Raw genomic sequence first — 19,430 nt, forward strand, 5'->3', positions numbered from 1 at the left:
CATGCCCATTGGGCAGCCGGCCACCAGAGCCCGCCCCCCACGCCTCAATAGGCTATGGAAGAGCCCGCGCCTCTCCCCATTGGCCGCCCGGAAGGCGGACTCCCTTTCCTCCGATTGGGAGGGCGGGAGGGGGGGACGCTCCTGATTGGCCGCGTCTCCTCCGAGTGTCGCCTTGCCGAGTGGCCACGCCCCCCTCGCTCTCCTATTGGCCGGAGAGGAAGGCTGGCCCCGCCCTCAAACAGGCACCGCGTGAGCGGTGTGGGGGGGTAGTATCTGCCCCCCCACACACTCCCCCCGTGATACCTGAGTGTTGCCGCCCGGCTCCGGGGAGCGGTCGCGCTTCGGCAGCGGCGTGGAGCTGAAGAACGAGTGTAGCGTCTTCTGCCCGATCATGGTGGCGGCTCTGCCCCCGTCCCGTCCCTCCCCTCAGCCCCTCACAGCGCCCGGCTCCTGCCGCCGCGGGAGATAGAATTTGGCGCCAAGCGTCTGCGCATGCGCGGAGTTGCCGGGGGGCGTTGTCCCGGTCCATCGAGTGCGCATGCGCGAAGCATCCCCCCAGGATAGACCTAGCATCTTGATTGACAGCTGGGGGCAGCCTCGCTCGGGGGGGGGGTCAGGTGTGTGTGCAAGGTGCGTATAGCCAGAGTGTGTGCACATAGGCAGGTGTTTGTGTGGGAGGGAAGGTGCACCGAGGGCAAGTGTGCATGGGGGGTGTGGGATGGTGCATGTAGAGCAAGTGTGCACACGTGGCAAAATTGTGCGTGTGCAGCAGGTCCCTGATCCCCGGGTCGCTCCCAGCACGACTGGCTTGCACGGTGGAGTGGGCAGACGGGGGTGGAAGTGGTGGGAAGGGCCCCGAGGCGCTGCCCAGCCGCATGCGAGGCTTGCGTGACGCTGCCTCTGCCCCTGGAGGCAGCACCTTTCACACCGTGCGCTCGCCTCCAGCGCCTTTGCCCTGCGAGTGCCCATGGCAGCGTTTCGAGGGTCTCTGCCCCTGCGGCGCCAGCCAGCGGTGGAGGAGCAGCAGGGCTGTTTGGCTGGCACGTGCGGGAGAGGCTCTTCGCCTGTGCCAAGCTCCTCATCCTACCCCGCGCCAAGAGGGGAGCAGCAAACCTCCAGCAGGGAAAACAAAAAAGCCCATCAGGCATCGAGCAGGGTGGAGACATCCGTCACACCCCCCTGTGGCACTGCGCCGCATGCGCTAGCTAGAAAGCAGCGCTCGTCGACGCTTCCCTCAGGCCTGCGGTCGCTGTTGTTACCCCCCAAGCTACATATGTGAGACCAGCACAAAGAGGCTAAAACAGCAGCAGGGTCCGGATGTCACGATGCCCAGACCGATGGTGTACACGCTAGGCTGTTCACAGGTTAAAAATCGGAAGGTTGGAGAAGGAAAGACTGCAAATTGCAGGGCCTGCAGGTGGCCTCAGCTTGCACCTGCAAGAGGAACGGGATAATTAGAGCTGTAATTGCTGTGCAAACGGATTGCTGTGCGCCACAATTACAGTTACTTGCTAGATGTGGCAGTGAAACCTAAATAAAGATGAGGACCCCATTGCGCTAAGCATGATACAGACTCGCAGGGGCAGCTCCACGGCTCTGGAGAGTTCACAGCACCAACGAAGAGCAGGGGAGGGAAGCGAATAGGCCATAAAAGCAAGCTCAGGACAGAGCTGAGAACAGACCTAGCTCTCACAAGCCCCAAGCCACCTCCATGACCACTAAGCCACACTACCTGCAGCATGCCAAACCTTGGGGGACCTGCCCAGGGTAGTGAGACAATTGAGCCCCTGTTCCAGCAGGTGTGCTGCATGCTATGTCCTTGGACCAATACTCCTGTATGCTCCCTGCACTTTCAGATGACTCAGGAGTGAGGGAGGCACATGTCATTTGCGGGCGACCCAATTAGCTGGGTCAGAAAATGAGTCATCTGTTAATAAGCATTTACTAGGCAGTTTGGAGGGGGAAAACAAGGACCTGAACTGAGTCATTTCTAGCCTTGCAGGACCCCTCGCGGCCCTGCGGAGAGAGCAGTGGCTGTTACTCTCTGTCAGCCTGATGAGAGCGTGGCTATATTTATTTCCGAGGCATTTCCAAGAAGATTCGGTAGGTGGTGGCCGTGGACTTTGCAGCCAGCCTCACCCAGCAGAAACAAGCCCATCCTCCCTAGGACGCTTGAGCATTGCAGACAGGAAGTGGTGGGAGGGAAGCAGCTGCTGCAAGTGTGGCTGTATCAGGCTCTGGATCCTCAGAGGCCAGCTCCAGTGGAGTGTGTGATGATGACAGGCCTGGGTCCAGGAGTTCGGGTACTTTACTGGCTCCCTGAGTTGTGAGCCAGGATTTTTAAGCCTTTTTTTGGTTGGTTGCACCCTGAATCCCTTCGCAGACTACTCTGCCTTTGCCGTCCCTCTCGTTTGCAGGTTGGTGCCAGTTTCTGACCATTTGGGGGGCCCAGCCAGGAATGGACAAGTTCTTGGTCAAAAAGCCTTCCCTTGGCAAACGAAAGCTGCTCGGGACCACGGAGGAGACATGCGGACACCAGGACTGTGCGGGAGAAGAGAGTGGGGGAGAGAGGAAAAGGCCCCGGCCTGAAGACGCAGGCACGGATGGATCTTTGCCACATTCCCCATGGCAGCACATCCAGGCCGAGGGGCTGAGCTGCGATTACAGGATCCTCTTTGGCCGAGCCGAGGCTGATGAGATTCTCCAGCAGCTGGAGAAGGAGGTGGAGTATTTTGAAGGTAACCAAAGTGACCGGGACCAGAGTCTCTCTTCTGTCTGTAGTTGCCACAAAACCTGGTTTATCACTGACAGGGAGCGAGGAAGTCTTGAAACACTCAGGGCCCAAACCTACATGGGCTCTGGTTCCTGAATGGGTCTCCAGTGGCTTCAGCAGGGCTCCATGTGGAAACAAAGATCCCTGCAGATAGATTTGTTTGCAAGGTCAGGCCCTGCATGCATAACAGCACGTGTCGGCTCTGGCTTAACTGTAGGTAGGTAGATTCCAGCAAGCCCCGTCACGCCCATAAGTGTTTGCAGGCGAAAGGGGTGGGGGTTGTGGGAAAGCTCTAATGTTACAGCTAGCCCCTGTGGGGCGGCCACTCCCCACCAACAGCAGGGAAGGAGGTGGAGAATCCCAGATCACTTTTCTTGTTCCAGGGAACCTAATTATAGATCTTGACTGTTCAAGACCTGACCGTTTCCTGAGCGAAGCTGTTCTGTTCTGGCCTTGCTCTGCATCAGGGAAATTGTGCTCTATGAAGGGACTGATTGCTCCCTGCACTCCAGCCTGCTCTGAACTTCAGGACACCGCTGTTTCATTTTGTAGAAGGAAAGCCAGGCTGACCGTGACCTCTCCAAACTCTCCTTCAAACAGGTGATCTCACTAAAGTGCAGGTGTTTGGCAAGTGGCACATCATCCCACGGAAGCAGGTGACGTATGGAGACCCTGAGCTCACCTACACCTACTCAGGTGTTACCTTCTCACCCAAGCCCTGGATTCCTGTTCTGCTCCAGATCAGAGACCGCGTCACCTTGGCCACTGGGCACACTTTCAATTTCGTTCTGATTAACAGGTGCGTTTGGCTTGGAGGGAACCGAGCTTCTCTCCCTTCACATTACACACCGAGTGCCAGTTGTTTCACTGAGCGGACAACCTTCAGTGGCAATTTGCCACCTTGCTTTTTCTACTAAATGGCATGTTATGGTCATGTAATATCCACATCAGTGCAAACGAATTGGCGAGGTACTTGAGAGCAAGACCTAAAGCTTTTTCCTTGGTGTCCCATAAGAGGGGTGAATCCTGTTACTACTAATCCACTACATACCTGGACTCCCCCTAGACAGGCGCAGCCGATAATAGCACATTCACTGCAAAGTGAACACGGCATTACTCAAACACAGCAGGCATTTGAGTAATTTTGGAGAGGACACAGACAGGCGAGGGGGGATCCTGTCCCTGGCTGCTCATTTGAACATTAGCACAATCTGGGAAGCATGTTTGAACCTGACAATGCCAGGGTATGCCTTTGGCATGCGGTCACGTGGCATGGAAGCAGAATGGGCGGAAGAACTAAGTACTCTTCCCCAACAGGTACAAAGACGGGCGTGATCATATGGGGGAGCACCGTGATGACGAGCGAGAGCTGGTTCCACAGAGTCCCATTGCTTCTGTGTCCTTTGGGGCCTGCAGGGACTTCTTCTTCAGGCATGGAGCTTCCCGAGGGAAAAACGCCATGCGGCACGTAGAGCCGGTGAAGCTGCAGCTCGCCCATGGCAGCTTGCTCATGATGAACTACCCCACCAACCTGTACTGGTACCACAGCCTGCCAACCCGCAAGAAAGTGCTGGCCCCGAGAATCAACCTGACCTTTCGGAAAGTGATGGCATCAGTCAAACGGTGAGGTGTTCAACAGCTGAATGCCTGCCCCCTTGGCTTCAGAAATCAGGAGCTCTCTTCCCTTGCACAAGAGCTAATTAGCTTCTATTTCAGGCATGGCCTTCAATGCCACGTAGGCAGGAGATGGGAAGCTAGCTGAGGGGAAAGCTTTGTAACTCGAGCATATTTATGCTAGGGAAACAGACAGGTGGAACAGCCCTCAGTTGTTTAGCTATAAACCCTGTAACCACTTGATCCGGGATGGCAAGATAATGTTCCCACAGTTAAGCACTGCATTAGCCCCCCCGGTATACTGCTGCCATTCTTATTCAGGAAGGTTTATTGCTGAGCCCAGCTAAGAGTAGTCCCTCTCAGACGTCGTCTTGGATTGAAAAACGTCTCAAGTGTGTACACGGGTCTTCTAACCACAGCAAAGAGCCAGAAAATAAAGTAATTCTCCATGAGTCTGAAAGCTCGTGCCTGGTCTCGCTTGTTTTTGTGTGCTCGATGAATGAGTTGCATCTGTTTCAAATAAAACAAGATTCTTGTATGAGGAAAAGATGACCTACTCTTTTAGTGACAATCCTTTGGACATAATATGCATGTTATTGTTACTGTGGCCAAAGAGCAGCTTACCTGTAGGTAAGGTAGAGCACTTTTGTGGCCCTTTTCACTGACGTTCTAAAAAGGCAGAAGTGTGGCACAGGGGATTTGTACGCCTAATTAAACCGAGACTTTGAATATGCCATCTTGTCATTTGTTTGTGTTCCACCACTAAACAGGTGCCGAGGTGCTTGTGTGCATGTCAGTAGTGTAAGCACTTGCATTAGAAACAGAAAAGACATTGTTGATGACATTCTTGCTTGTGTGTTTTCATTTCAAGACACCACCATACATGACCAGTTCTATTTTCTATTAATTTGATTCCTTTATTGCTACTGTATAGACAGGTACAAAAATACCCTGAAGGGAAGATTCAATTTCAAAGCGCAGTGCAGTGGTTTGGATGCTAACATCATACCTCTTAATAATATCCACATTAAAACGAGAAAAGTCGAATTACAGAGCAGTCGTACCAGTTTGACCAGGGTAAGCAGAGGCCAGCTCATGTTTCCGCAACTTTCCTATTCCAGTCATAAGCGCCGACTCAACAGCTCTACTCTGAGGATCTAGAAAGCAATGTCACTGGCTGGCACCACCTGACACCCCACACCTCCAACCAGAGTAAGCTCCTGTCCCTGGCACACAGCCCTGCTGGCTTCCAAAGGCCAAAGCATGGGCGGCTAAGCCAGAAACATGCCTGGTCTTGAGGGGTGACAAACACCCAAAACAGCCGATATGATGCTGCATGTTGTTTAACCCTTCTCAGGATCAAACCCAAGACACCTAGTTCCTTGCAACCATAGCTAAGGATTGAATGTCTGTTCTCCCCTTGCTGCAAAGGAAGAAGCAACACTCCAGCTTTACCCAACCCTCCTTCCTTCTGCCCTTGACAAAGCTGTCACTATCAATTCCCAGCCCGACAGCAGGGTGACACAATGAGCCCGACAATGCATGACAGCGACAAGTCTCATTCTCATCAAACAGGCACAGAGAAAAGAGGTGAGTGGAAGGCAGAGCTGTGCAAGTGGAAATGGAAAACGTGACAGAAGCAGCTCTCAGTAACGTGTGGCTTTACATGGTTGCTGTGTTGCTGATCGATTCCAAGACCTGGAGTCCTCCCTGTGCGTGATATCCGACTCGCACGGCTGCATTATAAACAGAGCAGCTTGTCTGGCTGCTGTCCGACGAGCCAACTTAAACCCACTCAAGTCAGAGGAGTGAAAAACCTCTCAACAGATGCTGCTGGGTCAAGGTACTGCTGTCAGCTGGAGACATGCTGAAGTCCAGAAGTATCTTTTGCAGGGCAGCTGTAGCTGGATGCTTTGCTTGATGGGTTTTGCCTTGGCTGACAACCAGCGCTGCTCTGCAAAGCCCACTGTCTAGCATGAAGGAGTCTCACCCTCCATTCCACCTTCCTTCCTTTTGTAAGTCTTTCTCTGAGGACGTTTTTTGGCATTTTGTATCCTTTTGGTTTAATTTTTTTACATAAATAGAAATAGGTAAAAAAAAAGTGCTACTGACAGGCCAGCACAGAAGTGGCAGGATTTTGGGCCTGATACGCTGAGATTTCTAAAGACTTCTTTATAGGTTGTGAGCGACTTTATGTTCCACTCTGCTGTAACTTCAGCTAAGTGTCCTTAATGCCTTCAGACCCCACACACTGTGGTGGCTGTTTTTGAGCCTCCTGCTGAAAAACTCCAAATGCACATGAACAATGTCAGGTAGTTGAGCAAGATGGGTCCATAATGTACAAAACTGCTGTAAAAGCCTTCCAGAGGCAGTCACTCTTGGTTGACCATTCAGGCTGCATTTGATGTTGAAAGGGCCTAATTTGCATTTCTGACCCCATCTCACCAGTACAAGGACAGAGAAGAACTCTGAAAGCCATGTACTTTACTTCAGTTTATAGAGAAACAGCCCAAAGGATTTTTTTTTTTGCCCCTGCTCCCTACTCCTTTTTTGACACACCGAAGAGCACAGAGAAGCCACAGACAGTTAACACAGTACTCCTCGAAAACAGCACTATCTAATGCAGTGACACCAGTCTCCTCAGACCTCGGTACTACTTTAGCAGACTAGCAAGTGCAATCATGCATACTCTACTTCACCAAGACACTCGGGTTGCTGCATATCCCAGATTCACGACTGCATCCAGTTCAAGCTCTGTGGGAGGTCAGAGGGCATACATTTGAGTGGGTGGCAGGGAATGGCAGTGTTTATCATTAAGGTGGAAATGGGTGACTCTAGGGGACCAATCAAAATATCCTTAACGTATTAGCACTAGAAGGCTTCAGCTAGTTGATTCTACAAGCAATAATATCAGATTGTTTTAGTGACAGAAGAAACTGCAATAGCAATTGCTAACAGATGCTGCTCTCTCCTAACTTCACATACATTTTAAGGGAATGGAACAATAAATCAGTGTCTTCATCTAATAAACAACTTGAATTTTCCCTGAAAAATAAACTGCAGTTTACTTTGGCAGAAGTCCTTTTAGAATATACAAAGAACTGAAGAATTAGGAAAAGAACATACCACCAGGAAAGGGCTCTTTTAAATCATGCATTTTTTGCAGGGACGGATGAATTCTTTCGTTGCTTAGCCAGAGCTATTGAAAGAAACACGATTCAGTTCTTCACATCACTTCGATACACGCTCATTGGATTGTAACCCACGTGCAGCAGATTTGGACTGGAAATGTAACCATATAAATAAGCTCAAGGCACTTTATTGTATTTTAAATCATTGCCTCTGATAACAGCACTCGTATTAACTGCTCCTATGGATCACCTGCTTTGAAACCTCGGCAATGAGATGTAATGGGGTTATACTAAGCAACTCCATATAAAAACGTACGTACGTATAAGTCAGAATAGAAATGGGACCTTGGAGAGTCTCTGCTTGAAATCCCCTGTTTCGGACTCATGGGGCAGAGAGAATGCTACCTAAACAGAATAAAGGCTTCTTTAACACAGACACACTTCTGACAGCACGACACTAGCAGACCAACTCTGGGTAGCGGTATTCTGGTTCGTGACACCAGCTCCCTGCAGAAGCCGGCCAATGCCACAGGAGGTGGAATGTTGGAGGGCTTGTCGTGGGATTAGTTGCATACTGGACGGGAGGTGCAACGTACATCTGGTGAGAGCAGTTCCATCAGGTTTCAGCTTCCTCCAGCCACCCAAGTCATTCCTCAGCCCTGAGCTCTGGACTTGGGTGTTGTGCTCTTGAGTGAACGCGCTCGTAAAACAGCAGGTAAGCACTGGAGGAAAGGACCTCCTGCAGGCTCGCTTTGCGCACGGTGTCATCTGAAATCCACAACCACTGGTTACTAACCGAGAGAGGGCTCTTAGGAGAGGACGGAGAGCGGCGGTAGGTCACAAAGTGTCCTGAATGCATGTCTCCATGATGCACAACAACGGCCATCAGGCGGTAGAGGTATACTGGGGAACTGAAGGGCAAATAAGAGGAAGGGGTCAGCAGCATAAGTGTCACAGACAGAACAGCAGAATCCCCAGGCTCTTTTTTTTTAGCCACACAGCAAACAATTCATTATATGAATCACTTTGTAAGAGACAACTCTTGTACCTTACTATCATGTTATCTCCTATCCCTCCAAATCTTCACTGCTCTGTTGTCAAGAATGCTTCCTTCTCCTCCAGTTGAGAAAGCAAAATCACTTGCTTTAAAGCTTCAATGGAAATGGTCCCTGGTATGTTCTTTACATATGTCCTAATAGTACCAAGAACTGGAAGAGTGCTGGGAAAATATTTTAACAGGGAAAGTACTGGGCATGATCTTCTGAAGCATGGAGCCACGACAGCAGTAGCTGAAGTCATAGGGAGCTGCAAAATCTCAGTTCCTCCACAGCTCAGGCTTATTAAATACAAGTTCAAAACAAGTCTGTAAGACATACATAAGCACGTATGCAAAAGCCAAGAGAAAATAAAGGAGGGGGAAGGAAGTTGGTAGTGGGAGATCAATGGCTCTATAATAAGTTGATTCCTTCATTCCTGATTTTTCGCTGTGGTAGTCATCAGAAAAACAAGCAGAGCACTTGCAGTACTTGTTTCACTAGCTGAGGAGATATGTAGAGAGAACAACTGCCAAAAATCATCCAGGTAGAAAAGCAAAGGGATTTATGTGCCAGTAAGTTGGATACTTGATCTGAAACGCATTTTAAACATACGGATGATGGATCTGGAATGCATATTAAACTTTGCTGCCATAAGAGCATGATAAACATGGGACATAGGAAACCATAATATGCATAGGTTGAAGGTCTGAGACAGCTACAAAAGTCTGACTTACCTGCAATCAGGGACGGAGGCAAGAGGGAAAGGTATGGGAGATGGCAGGAGTGAAGGAGAGCAGGCCCCATTCAGAAAGAGCGATTTTGTGCTACACGGCTGCTCCCCATCTGCCAGACAGAGGACATAGCCAGTCATTTAACATATCTGCCCCTTACTTGTTAGTCTGATAAATACCACCATTCTCAGCAGGGCCTTCATTAGGTGGCCTAAAAGCCCTTCACCAACATTAATTAAAACTCACACCTTCATGAGGTTGGAAGTAGATTATCCAAAGACAATGTTAACTGCTTACAGACTAGAGGAATGTAAGCACCTACAGTAGCTGTGAAACCCTTCGCTCAGCTTGGGCTAGCAACTTTGATTCAAGTAATTAGTTGAAGGCTTGGGACTACCCACACCATAAGGATTAACCTCACAGCGTGATGCAGTCAAACTTCAAGGAGTGGAGGAACAGTTTGCTGAAGGTTGTAGAGATTTTCTCTTTTAGCAGTTTTGGAGTTGCCTAGCACATGGTTCACGTGCCCAACATCTCTCCCTGGGTGTCCCCGCCTTCAAGCACCTTGTCAACAGTAACTTATTTAAAAATGTGGATGCGACTCTTGTCAGTATCAAAGATATCAAGGTCTGGCTGGACCCAAGGCCATTATTCAAACACTGTATTTTGGATATTGTGAGTGGGCCCCCACAACTCAATGGGATTTGTTGCATGACTACAGGCCTGTAAGATCAGGTTCTTTACCTCGGGCTGCTCTGTCATTGCTACCTTGTTCTGAAGCCTCCCATGAGGGCTGTAGGATCTGTCTGCACTAGCAGCTTAATTTGTTGCCTGACAGTGTTGGTTGTTACTTTTCATCAGGAAAACTTTGATAGACCCAAGTCCTATCTGCTCGAGAGATCTGTTGTCTGCCCTGCCTATAGCCCATAAATCTTTCAAAAATTTTGGAAAGGGCAAGAACAAAGAATTTATAGCGTATAAGAACTGAACTGTAGACACAAGGAGTCAAGGGACTCTTGAGGCTGCTGAAAAGACATTCTTTAAAAAAAAAAAATCAAAGATAAAATACATTTTTCTTCGTGACCCAAATGCTTCTTATTTTCAGATCAAATACCTGAGGCTCTCACAGCCAGTCCATCCTTTGTCTCAGAAGATGTCCCTGCAGAGTCCTGGTTTGGATCATGTTTACTTGACTTACGGACAGGGAGATGATATTTGTAGATATCCATGATCAGGAACTCATTGAACTGCACATGTTCATGACGTTTCAGAGGTGTGCCTTGGTTTGACCAGCTCAGCCTTTGCAGATGGATACACAGACACTGAGGCAGCTTCAGGTTGTTTCCATAGAAATAAAAATTCAAAATCCATTTGAGAAAGGGAATAAATGACTGACTAACATATTAACTAGAACTTGTAGGAAAGTACAAGAAAATGAGTGGGGAACAAGTAGCTAAAACATCTCTTCCTATCACCTCTGCATGTAAAGCCATTAGAAAAAAACATCTATGATACAAGATCTAAGGCCTGATAGTCAAAAGAGAGGTTTATAACACCAGCACCACTGCTTACCAGATAGGTCAATGGACACAATTAGTAGGCTTTTCCTACCAACATGAAAGGCCAACAAAAAAGACAACCATCTTCCTAAAAGGTTCAAGTATCAAATCCTGTGGAACTTTTCCAGAATAGACCAAATATTCTGTAGTCTATGGGAGTGAGTGCATCTATAGTTAGTGATACTCTGAGATAGAAAGAGCTACTGTTTTGCATGCCTCGGTTTCACAGATGGAGTGAAATGAGCAAGCGTCATGGAAAGCAAAGTCACATACTTACAATTATGACTACACTCTAAACAGAGCCCATCTACTTTAGGGGAAGCGATGCATTCAGGGGTAACCCTGTCTTTGACAGTGAACTTATTATTGTACTACCATAACATGGAAGATATCTAGCCTTGGACCACAACACCACTGGGCTAAGAGTTGGATGAACACAGAATAAAAGTCTCTGCCCCAAACAGCTCCCAGGAAGTGGCTTTCTTCATCTATCCCACCTGTCCACCCAAATCACCTGCAAGCAGAATGGCCTTAGGGTTTTTTAGCATTTTCTTAAGATCCCTGGGGTTGACGGACTGGTTCACAAGCAGGCTCTAAAGTAGGGATCGCTTCACTTATCACCAAAATGCAGGATCTCAAGGGATCACTGGTGAAACTACAGAGACATAATGAGCCAGCACTGAGCCAAGCACCCACTTAAGTGCTTTACTGAACAGCGGGGGACTTCTCATGTTCTTAGAAGTTAAGCATATGCTCATATGCTTTGCTGAAATAAGGCTTACAAATAAGGACCTCATTTTTGAAGGCAAAAATACCCTGGAAAGTTCTCCGAGCTCACCCCTGAAAAGTGGGTCTCAAACTGACCAAAAAGAAAAATCACTGCTGAACAAGCTTAAAAAAGGCCAACTGTCCAGATCAACTTGTCTTACCTTGCCTAGCTTTAACTGTTTAACAAATGTTGTCTTCTGGTTTTCTATGGTTTGCCCATTCCGTATCCCTTCTGCCTGAATCTGAAATCAAAGGAACTAAGATTATAGCCATTTAATTACCTGCAGTATTGGATTACACAAACTAATGCTGGGGGAAGGGGGAGGTGTCTTGCACACTGCAACAATGGTGATTTCATTTCTGGGATGGTGCTCAGTTCATTGTTTAGATCAAACCATTTCCCAGTTATTTGTAACCCTAAAATGGCAGGAATATACTGCTGCATGGAAATTACAAAGCAAAACTGATAAGAAACAAACATATCTAGAAAAAGCTGATGAGCACAAAGGTTCTATGTTCAAGTCTAACCCTTTGCCCATTCTCTCTCTTATTTTAGACAAGTGACTTTTGTTCTCCATGTGACAATCAAATTGCAAGGTACTTGTAAAACAGTGTTTAAAAATCAGAACTAAACAACCATACAGGATATTGTCAATATTAAAAAAAATGCCAAGTATGTTACAATCTACTACTAAATTAAGCCTCATAACGTATTACCCCATTTTAGAAAGGAAAAGAAAAGATGATTTGAGCAGCTTGCCGTAAATCATGCGGCCAGTCGGGGCAAAGGAAGAAAGACAACTTTGGAGTCCTGAATCTCAGTCACCTGCTCTAGAAACTGAGCTGTGGAGAGTACAAGTACGTACTTTAGTGCAATTATCACACACAACGTCCCTCACTGATTCAGAGGAGATGAAATGATGGAGGCAGTGGTCCAGTGTCAAAGGGCGACCCTTGATTCAAAGAAAAAAAATACTTCTGTTGACTGTATAATGTATACTGTTAAATTCTGGTAAATGATTTTGTGTCATCTATGTCAGAGGAATGAATTCAGGGGTAACCGTGGCCCACCCACAAAGTTTGAGAGCAGGAGACAGACACAAAGTTGTGGGAAAGTTGCTGAAGGGATCTTAAGGCATTTTAAATTCAGACATGGGCAGAGTCTAGAATAAAGCTTTGGCATAAGGCAGCCTACAGTACAGAAGGGATTGTGCCTCAGTAGGAGATGCTCACCCACATGGCTGCTGGAATACTCAGCGAAAGGCTGTCAAATGTGTCATACCTCACAGGACTCTGAAAGAAAGCATTTCACAGATCCTAGGGTTAAGGTCAACCTTCAGGCTATGGGGACCTGAGCTCTCTCCACTCCCATGGCTGTTGAGCTCACTAAGGACACTAACATCTCACAGGATTTGGCCCTAAATGAATAAAATTGAATTTGGCTTTGTGTTTCTAACTGCAGCACAACTTCAAAAAAAAATCACAGTTCTAATAAAACTGTCTTCCAGTTAGTTACTGCCAGAAGAGAGCTTGGGATTTTCTTTGTAAATATCTGAGATTTTCCCCATAGGAGCAGCAAGAATTTTATAAGCATCTGGTACCATCTCCTCTCTACCCACCAGCACCAGCATTTAGAGCCAAGGACTGCATTTAATTCACTAAATTTGACAGGTGGATTTGGCAGTAAAGGAATGCACAATCTGTCTGCCTATACACATGCTCACCGACGTTCTAATTAAAATGCATTGCAGCAGACTTGATTAATTGAATCTGTGCATTCTAATTTGAATGCTGCAGTGTCGTCACAGCCTCATGTGTATTAAACTCCCCAATGTTTAGTAAAGGCTGCTAGGCACTTTACCTTTAGTGCCCTGCAGCCATTTTTAAATCCACGGGGACTTAATTGATGTGAAAGTGAGATGTTTTAAGTAGAGCAGCTGCCCAGGAACCACTCTAATTACCGCCCCCCGCTCCCCCAGCACGTGTACTGGCAGCCTCTAATTCTAAAAAAATAGTACCTGAACTACCACATCTTTAAAAATATGTTTGCAGGTACCAGCCTAAGGCTAAGAGTGATTTTAAGTTACAAGATAGTTACTACAGTAGAATAACATGGGGTCGCTGTTTAGTTTTTTCATTAGCATTGTCACTAGGTACTTCTACATCACCAATGTTGTACTAGGCCAGGGGTAGGCAACTCTCAGCACGTGTGCCAGTGGAGCAAGCAAAAGCATTTTACCTGGCACACATGCCTCAGGGCGGACAGCGGGGAAGGGGCTGGGGCTGTACTGCCAAAACAAGGATCAGGTCCCTCACAGCTCCCCCATAATTCACCTCTGGCACACCAACATCTCCTAAGTTGAGGCTGCAGTGTTTTTACCACTCTGCCCAAAAACACTGCCGACCCCTGGGCTAGACACTTGACAATCATGTCCTCAACCCGATGAATTTAAAATCTAAAACCCTCATCCTGCATGTTTCTGAAGCCTAAATTAACTATTTGAAAAAAAAACAACTTAGGTTAGGATGGAAATATCACAACAAAATCATGTCCTAAGTGGTCCAGCCTTCCTTTTGTATTTGTTTAGAACAGGATACATGCATTTGTACCTGGTGTTCACAGTGTTTGCAAACCATGTTACTGGTCAGTCTCCCATGGAAAGGATGCTGAGATTTCCAGTGACTTGCCATAGGGGGAAGTGATCCTAAAATACAAAGTTACAATTGTCTTTAATGCTTAATACAGCCGTGATCATAAGGGGTCTTACATGAATTTTTTTCACAGTGGTAAAAAACACTGTTTTAAAGACACTTTTTATACACTATTTTTTAAGACAGCTTTTATCCCATTGACAACTTTTTAATTAATATTATCTTTAGCAATATCTACAGATGCACTGGCAGTTAAGAGAAGCACAGATCAATAATATTATTTCAGTAAGCAAAACAATTGTTGTCATATCTATAAGTAAATATGCACAATTCACATTCTTAAAGGAGAAAATGTTACCTTTTGTTCTGCAGCTTATTTGCTTTTGGGTTGTTTCTGGCTGCTACAGAGAGGAGAAAAAACTACTTTAATAAATTCCACTTCACAGAGCACAAAGTCTTGAGTCTATCTCCTCTGTATTCTTGATGTGGTATCCTGAGATATTTAAGTTTAAAAGTGTGTGTTTTTAGAATCTTGCAATTTGGAAACTGAAAAGCAACATATTTCAAACTGATAAAATAAATGTTTTTTTAATATAGTGTATGATTAACTTCCAGAACTATCTGCAAAATGCTACTGGGATCAAGGAATTAACAGAATTAATAAAACCTTCATGGATAGAACATTCATAGTACTTTACAGAGGACAGAAATGTATGCGGCATGTAAATCTGCACATTCGGGAGAAGCTGACCAATGATTATTAAGGGTTAAGAAGGCGTCCCTTTTCAATGGGTTATTCCATGACTGTCTGTTATGTCATCTCTCTAAGACCTTTTCCAGGCATCTTGCACTGGCAACTATTACAGACAGAATGCCTGATTAAATGGATTACTGGGCTTGGATTCTTTAACGAAAGGTGCTACAGCCCCGGTGCTGTCAGATCTGAGCCCCCTAGCACAGAACACCAATGTACTAACATATTATATTGCTTCCAAACCTCCTTCTGTTCTGTTCTTTGCTATTTCTAGTTACTCATTTTTTCCCCAACACAGAAGACCAGCATTTAGATATGAAAGAATCATAGCTCTAGTATCCTTATTAGCTAACCAGGAACCTCAGACTCTAAACATGCTCTATCGGATATACCTGCAAACACCAAGTGACAAGGAAATTACATTTTTAAAAAGCTTACTTCTAGTGAATGTACATCAAACAGGTGTGTGACCCGTGGCCGGCGATCCCACTCATCCTCCAAGGAAGACGTGAGGACATGGAACAGCTCATGAGCATCCTATCAAATGGGGGCATCAAACTTAGACAAAACCAAGCTGAAAACACTGACAAACGTACTGAGAGTGTGTGAGCACATCAGAGCCCACCATTGCAAAATGAAGGGTGAAAGGGAATGTTACACAAATCTTACTATCTTAGCTGGATGCCGTGCATTTAACAACAACAACAATCATCATCATTGCCACTTATGCACATGCTACATTTTCCCCACAACCTTTTCTGTAAAGCGAAGACCGCAACAATGGACGCCAAATTTTAAAAACATATTTGTGGCTGTAGAAAATCACAAGTGCAGAGGAGGGAAGAACCCATAAAGACCCCAAATCCTCCTTTTCAGCGAAAGTAGTGGTAAAACTGATGGACAGTCCTTCTATTACAGCAGAACTAAACTGTGTCATTTGGTTTGCATCTGAAGCATAAAATAACCAAGGATATTTTATGGAAGAGGCAACTGATGTATTTACCAGCGAGCTGTACAGACCGAGGAACTCAAAGCAGGGTCCAAGAGCTAGAAGCCCTGGAGCTAAGCTCCCATTTAAAAACAGAGCAAGGGATTTTAATCAAGCCCCACTGATTTCAAGGGGGTAAGAATTTTACTCCTAAAATCTTCTCACTATTGGCACAATCACACCAAATGCTGAGGCTGTGAAGTATGAGATTCTGAACCGTGCATTGATTCCATGACAAATCTTTAAAGTAAACTGAAGATACCATGTACTTATCACACTGCTACTTCTCCTCACTTACTAAAGAAAGATTTTCACCACACTGAAGAGGATTCAGATTTGACAGCCAGATCTATAAATATCAGCACTTATGTAAGTCATCTATTAGTCTCTCTGAACAATAGGGTACGCTTTGTAATTTATTTAAATGTTGTAATCACCTGTTCTTCAAAGGAAGAAATCTGCCACCTGTACATCCTTAACACTTCTAATAAGCAGCTTGCGTCCAGAACATCATCTTCTGTGACCTCTTGGCAGGATAAGGCTGGAGAGATCACATTCAAAATGTTAAATGGAGCAAGTAAGAGGGGTTTGATCACAAAACCGATATATTACAAGCCTTATAAAACCTGAAATGCCTTATTTTTACAGAAGGTTTCTGGTGAAAAGATAAACTGCAAGTGAATAGCTAGAGTTATTTTTGTGTGTCACTACAGCACCAATATTAAAATAAAAAGCCACCTTATGATTGGTAATAAATCTGCATGTGTCACTGCATTTCTTACTTTAATACAAGGCAACGTCCAGAGGCACCAAAACTTATATGGAGTTCCCATTAGAAGAAAGGCCTACAAAAAGAGCGAGGCACAACCTATTCATCCTTAAATATTTTTGAGGACTTAACATGCCCAATAAGCCTGGCACAGAGGATAATTGCATCTTGGGTGCAGGGCTAGACTTACAGACTTTATTTTAATCAAAATCAATAAAGCGAGTCCTAATATATTTTAATAATTGTTCTATCTTTTTTGGGGTCAAATAATGAATCTGGAAACTGTTTGGATGTAATTCTAATAAATCAGATTTCTTTCCAATAAAACTCTAAGTGTGACAGCTGTTTTAAGATACCTTTGCAGTATTAGAGTTTGACTACCTCACACTAGTATTCTCCAATTCACTTCTAAAAAAACAGGATCATATTCAGTTTCTTTTCTGTCTTGTTAACATAAACTAACCCCTGAAAGTTTAGCAGCCTAATACCTTTCAGGAGATGCAGCAAGGTAAGGGACAAATATCGGTGCTCTGATGGTTCAGTCTGGTCTGTCTTGTACTGGGATGTAAATTCCTCCAACCATTTGATGAAAGATGGACATGCTGACAAGCCCTGCAGCAAGGAGTTCATGAAACAGGTGTTTCCTAGGTTGAGAAGGCCAGGCACAAGCCCTGCAAATATGCATTAACAGCTTACAATCCATAGTCTAGAACAGTCTTATTCAAACTGTTTTCTACTGGAAGAGATATGCTGCAGGATTTAAAGCACCCAGCTTTTGTCTGATACTTTACAATAGTGGCTCTGTTTAAGGAACTGGGACACTGTAGTACAAAGTAGGCCATTTTTTTCATTTATTTATTCATTCAATTTATATGCCACAAACGCTCAGGGCAGTTTACAATAAGAGAGCAAAATACTATATAAAAGAAGAAAACAAACAACAAAATGCAACAAATGCTCAGGGCAGTTTACAATAAGAGAAAAGAATAATATATAAAACAGGAGAACAAAACAAAAAGGAAAGCAAAACAACTTAAAAGGCAACTAGATGATGAACTTAAACAGAAGCCCCCTAAACAGTCCAGCTTTGATCTGTAGGAAACAAGTGGCTGGGAAAACATTTTTAAAACTCAAGAATATTCTTGAGCAGACTGCTGAAGTCTATTTTTAAATAAACTATATGAAGCAGGACTCCAGAATTATTTGCAAAAGACCAAATTAATTAAGATCTGCACTGTCTTTTCTAGCCAACCCGTGATGGGTTATACTCTGCAATGTTGAAGCCCTTTATTTTGCAAGGAAACCCACGCAAACCAGGCTCGGTTAAACTTTTGCCGATACACGAAAGTCTAATGCCTGCTTTCAAAAACCTGATACAACCAGCCCAACAACTGATCATATCTCCACAGAAAACAAATGTTTCTTGATACAATACAAATTCATTTTGACACGGTTCTAAACATCAGAGGGGCACTGGCCAACAATTTATACCCACTCAACAAAACGGTTTTGATCACAACAAACAACCTAGATGAGCCAGATCTAACAGCAGAAGTCTTGGCTCCGAGGACATTTAACCCCACCCGCACAGGAATGCTCAGAAACATTTTCTCAGCCTTTTCTAGAAACCTAGAAGTTGACTCAGGGACCTTTCCATTCATCAGTATAGGCCATCCTAGAAATGCACAACTTTTTGCCTTCCACCGTAGTACGGGGAGTGACCCTTTACCGAGGACCTCTCGAGCATATATTGACAACCTTTTATAGAAACAAGACTTGGCTGCTGCGGGTCCCCAGCTTTACCTGTGGCAGGTTCAGGTGTTAGGTCTATGTTGTCTTATGTGGCGCCTAGATCAAGGGCGGGGAAAAATACAGACCGCAGACTGATTAACTGCAGGCAGGCGGCTGCCAACTCATGGGATCCGCCCCACGGGCAGCTGTCAGATCTGGCCACTGCATGGTGCAGGGTGGGCAGGGCTGTTTGCCTACAGTTATGTGTGGTGTGGGGTGGGCAGGCAGGTGGGACCGTTCTGCCCAGCACTGACGCCCACCTGAAATCCACCGGCTTCACCCACAGCCCCTACCGGCTGCCTCCAGCGCATCAGGCGGGTGCCGGCGTAAACCGCAGGGGCAGCCAGAGCGTCCGGGTCGGGGTGGGGATCAGGGCCCTCAACTCCGGGAGCTCGGGTGGGCGCGGAGGGGGGCTCGGCTCACCTGAACCCCTCCTCAAAACAGCCCCAACCGCTGCCCACCCCCTGACTTAGGCACGGGCTGGGGTCGCTGCACCTCCGGAGCTCGCCAAGACGTTGCCCACCTTTCCTGCGCTTCTTCCTGTCGCCGATGGGCCCCCAGAGAACGTAGATCCCGGCCGCCAGTGCAGCCGCGACGCCGCCGATCACGCCCCAGTTCTTCATCGCTTTGCACCTGCCGAGAGACGGGCCGAGGAGGGGGGTCTGCGCCTGCCCCTGCACTCGGGGGCGGGGGCAGAGGTCAAGGGCGGCTGCTCTGCCCCTGCAATCCCAGGCTTGGGGAGACACCCCCCACTAACAGCGGGGTCGTGCCCTGCCTGAGCCCCCCGCCGAGCTCCCCCTGAGGGGTGCGTATTCCCAGCCCCTCCCCCACCTGAGGGCGACCCCGGCCCGCAGCAGCGTCCG

The 19,430-nt window shown here is 46.4% G+C and overlaps 3 protein-coding genes across 4 annotated transcripts in view; 1 reads left to right on the plus strand and 2 right to left on the minus strand.

Moving 5' to 3' along the window:
• UNG (uracil DNA glycosylase) overlaps nucleotides 1-453 on the minus strand; it is a 6,351-nt gene extending 5,898 nt beyond the window's left edge. Inside the window, exon 1 of the mRNA XM_019507191.1 lies at nucleotides 304-453. Within this exon, the coding sequence (XP_019362736.1) occupies nucleotides 304-393 (90 nt within the window). The 5' untranslated portion in view covers nucleotides 394-453. The remainder of the gene's footprint in view (nucleotides 1-303) is intronic.
• A 1,615-nt stretch (nucleotides 454-2,068) lies between these two features.
• ALKBH2 (alkB homolog 2, alpha-ketoglutarate dependent dioxygenase) lies at nucleotides 2,069-5,121 on the plus strand. 2 transcript variants are annotated; one of them, XM_019507195.1, is made up of 4 exons: nucleotides 2,069-2,303; nucleotides 2,418-2,738; nucleotides 3,374-3,572; nucleotides 4,091-5,121. In XM_019507195.1, exons 2-4 carry the CDS (start codon nucleotides 2,459-2,461, stop codon nucleotides 4,398-4,400), a joined length of 789 nt encoding a protein of 262 aa, XP_019362740.1. In that variant the 5' UTR covers nucleotides 2,069-2,303; nucleotides 2,418-2,458; the 3' UTR covers nucleotides 4,401-5,121. The 2 variants fall into 2 exon arrangements, with proteins under 2 accessions (XP_019362740.1, XP_019362739.1); XM_019507194.1 differs by having other exon boundaries at nucleotides 2,069-2,738.
• Nucleotides 5,122-5,285: 164 nt separating this feature from the next.
• USP30 (ubiquitin specific peptidase 30) lies at nucleotides 5,286-19,424 on the minus strand. Its single transcript, XM_019507192.1, has 13 exons — nucleotides 19,399-19,424; nucleotides 19,091-19,200; nucleotides 17,265-17,447; nucleotides 16,445-16,548; nucleotides 15,458-15,556; nucleotides 14,624-14,666; nucleotides 14,224-14,318; nucleotides 12,847-12,906; nucleotides 12,480-12,566; nucleotides 11,775-11,855; nucleotides 10,401-10,617; nucleotides 9,290-9,398; nucleotides 5,286-8,429 (listed from the first exon to the last, which is right to left on the minus strand). The coding sequence occupies exons 2-13, from the start codon at nucleotides 19,188-19,190 to the stop codon at nucleotides 8,165-8,167; spliced, it is 1,443 nt and encodes a 480-aa protein (XP_019362737.1). The 5' UTR covers nucleotides 19,191-19,200; nucleotides 19,399-19,424; the 3' UTR covers nucleotides 5,286-8,164.
• Between the last annotated feature and the right edge of the window lie 6 nt (nucleotides 19,425-19,430).

Source organism: Gavialis gangeticus, unplaced genomic scaffold (genome assembly GCF_001723915.1).
Source record: "Gavialis gangeticus isolate Ggan-Ray unplaced genomic scaffold, GavGan_comp1, whole genome shotgun sequence".
Classification (NCBI taxonomy): Eukaryota; Metazoa; Chordata; order Crocodylia; family Gavialidae; genus Gavialis; species Gavialis gangeticus.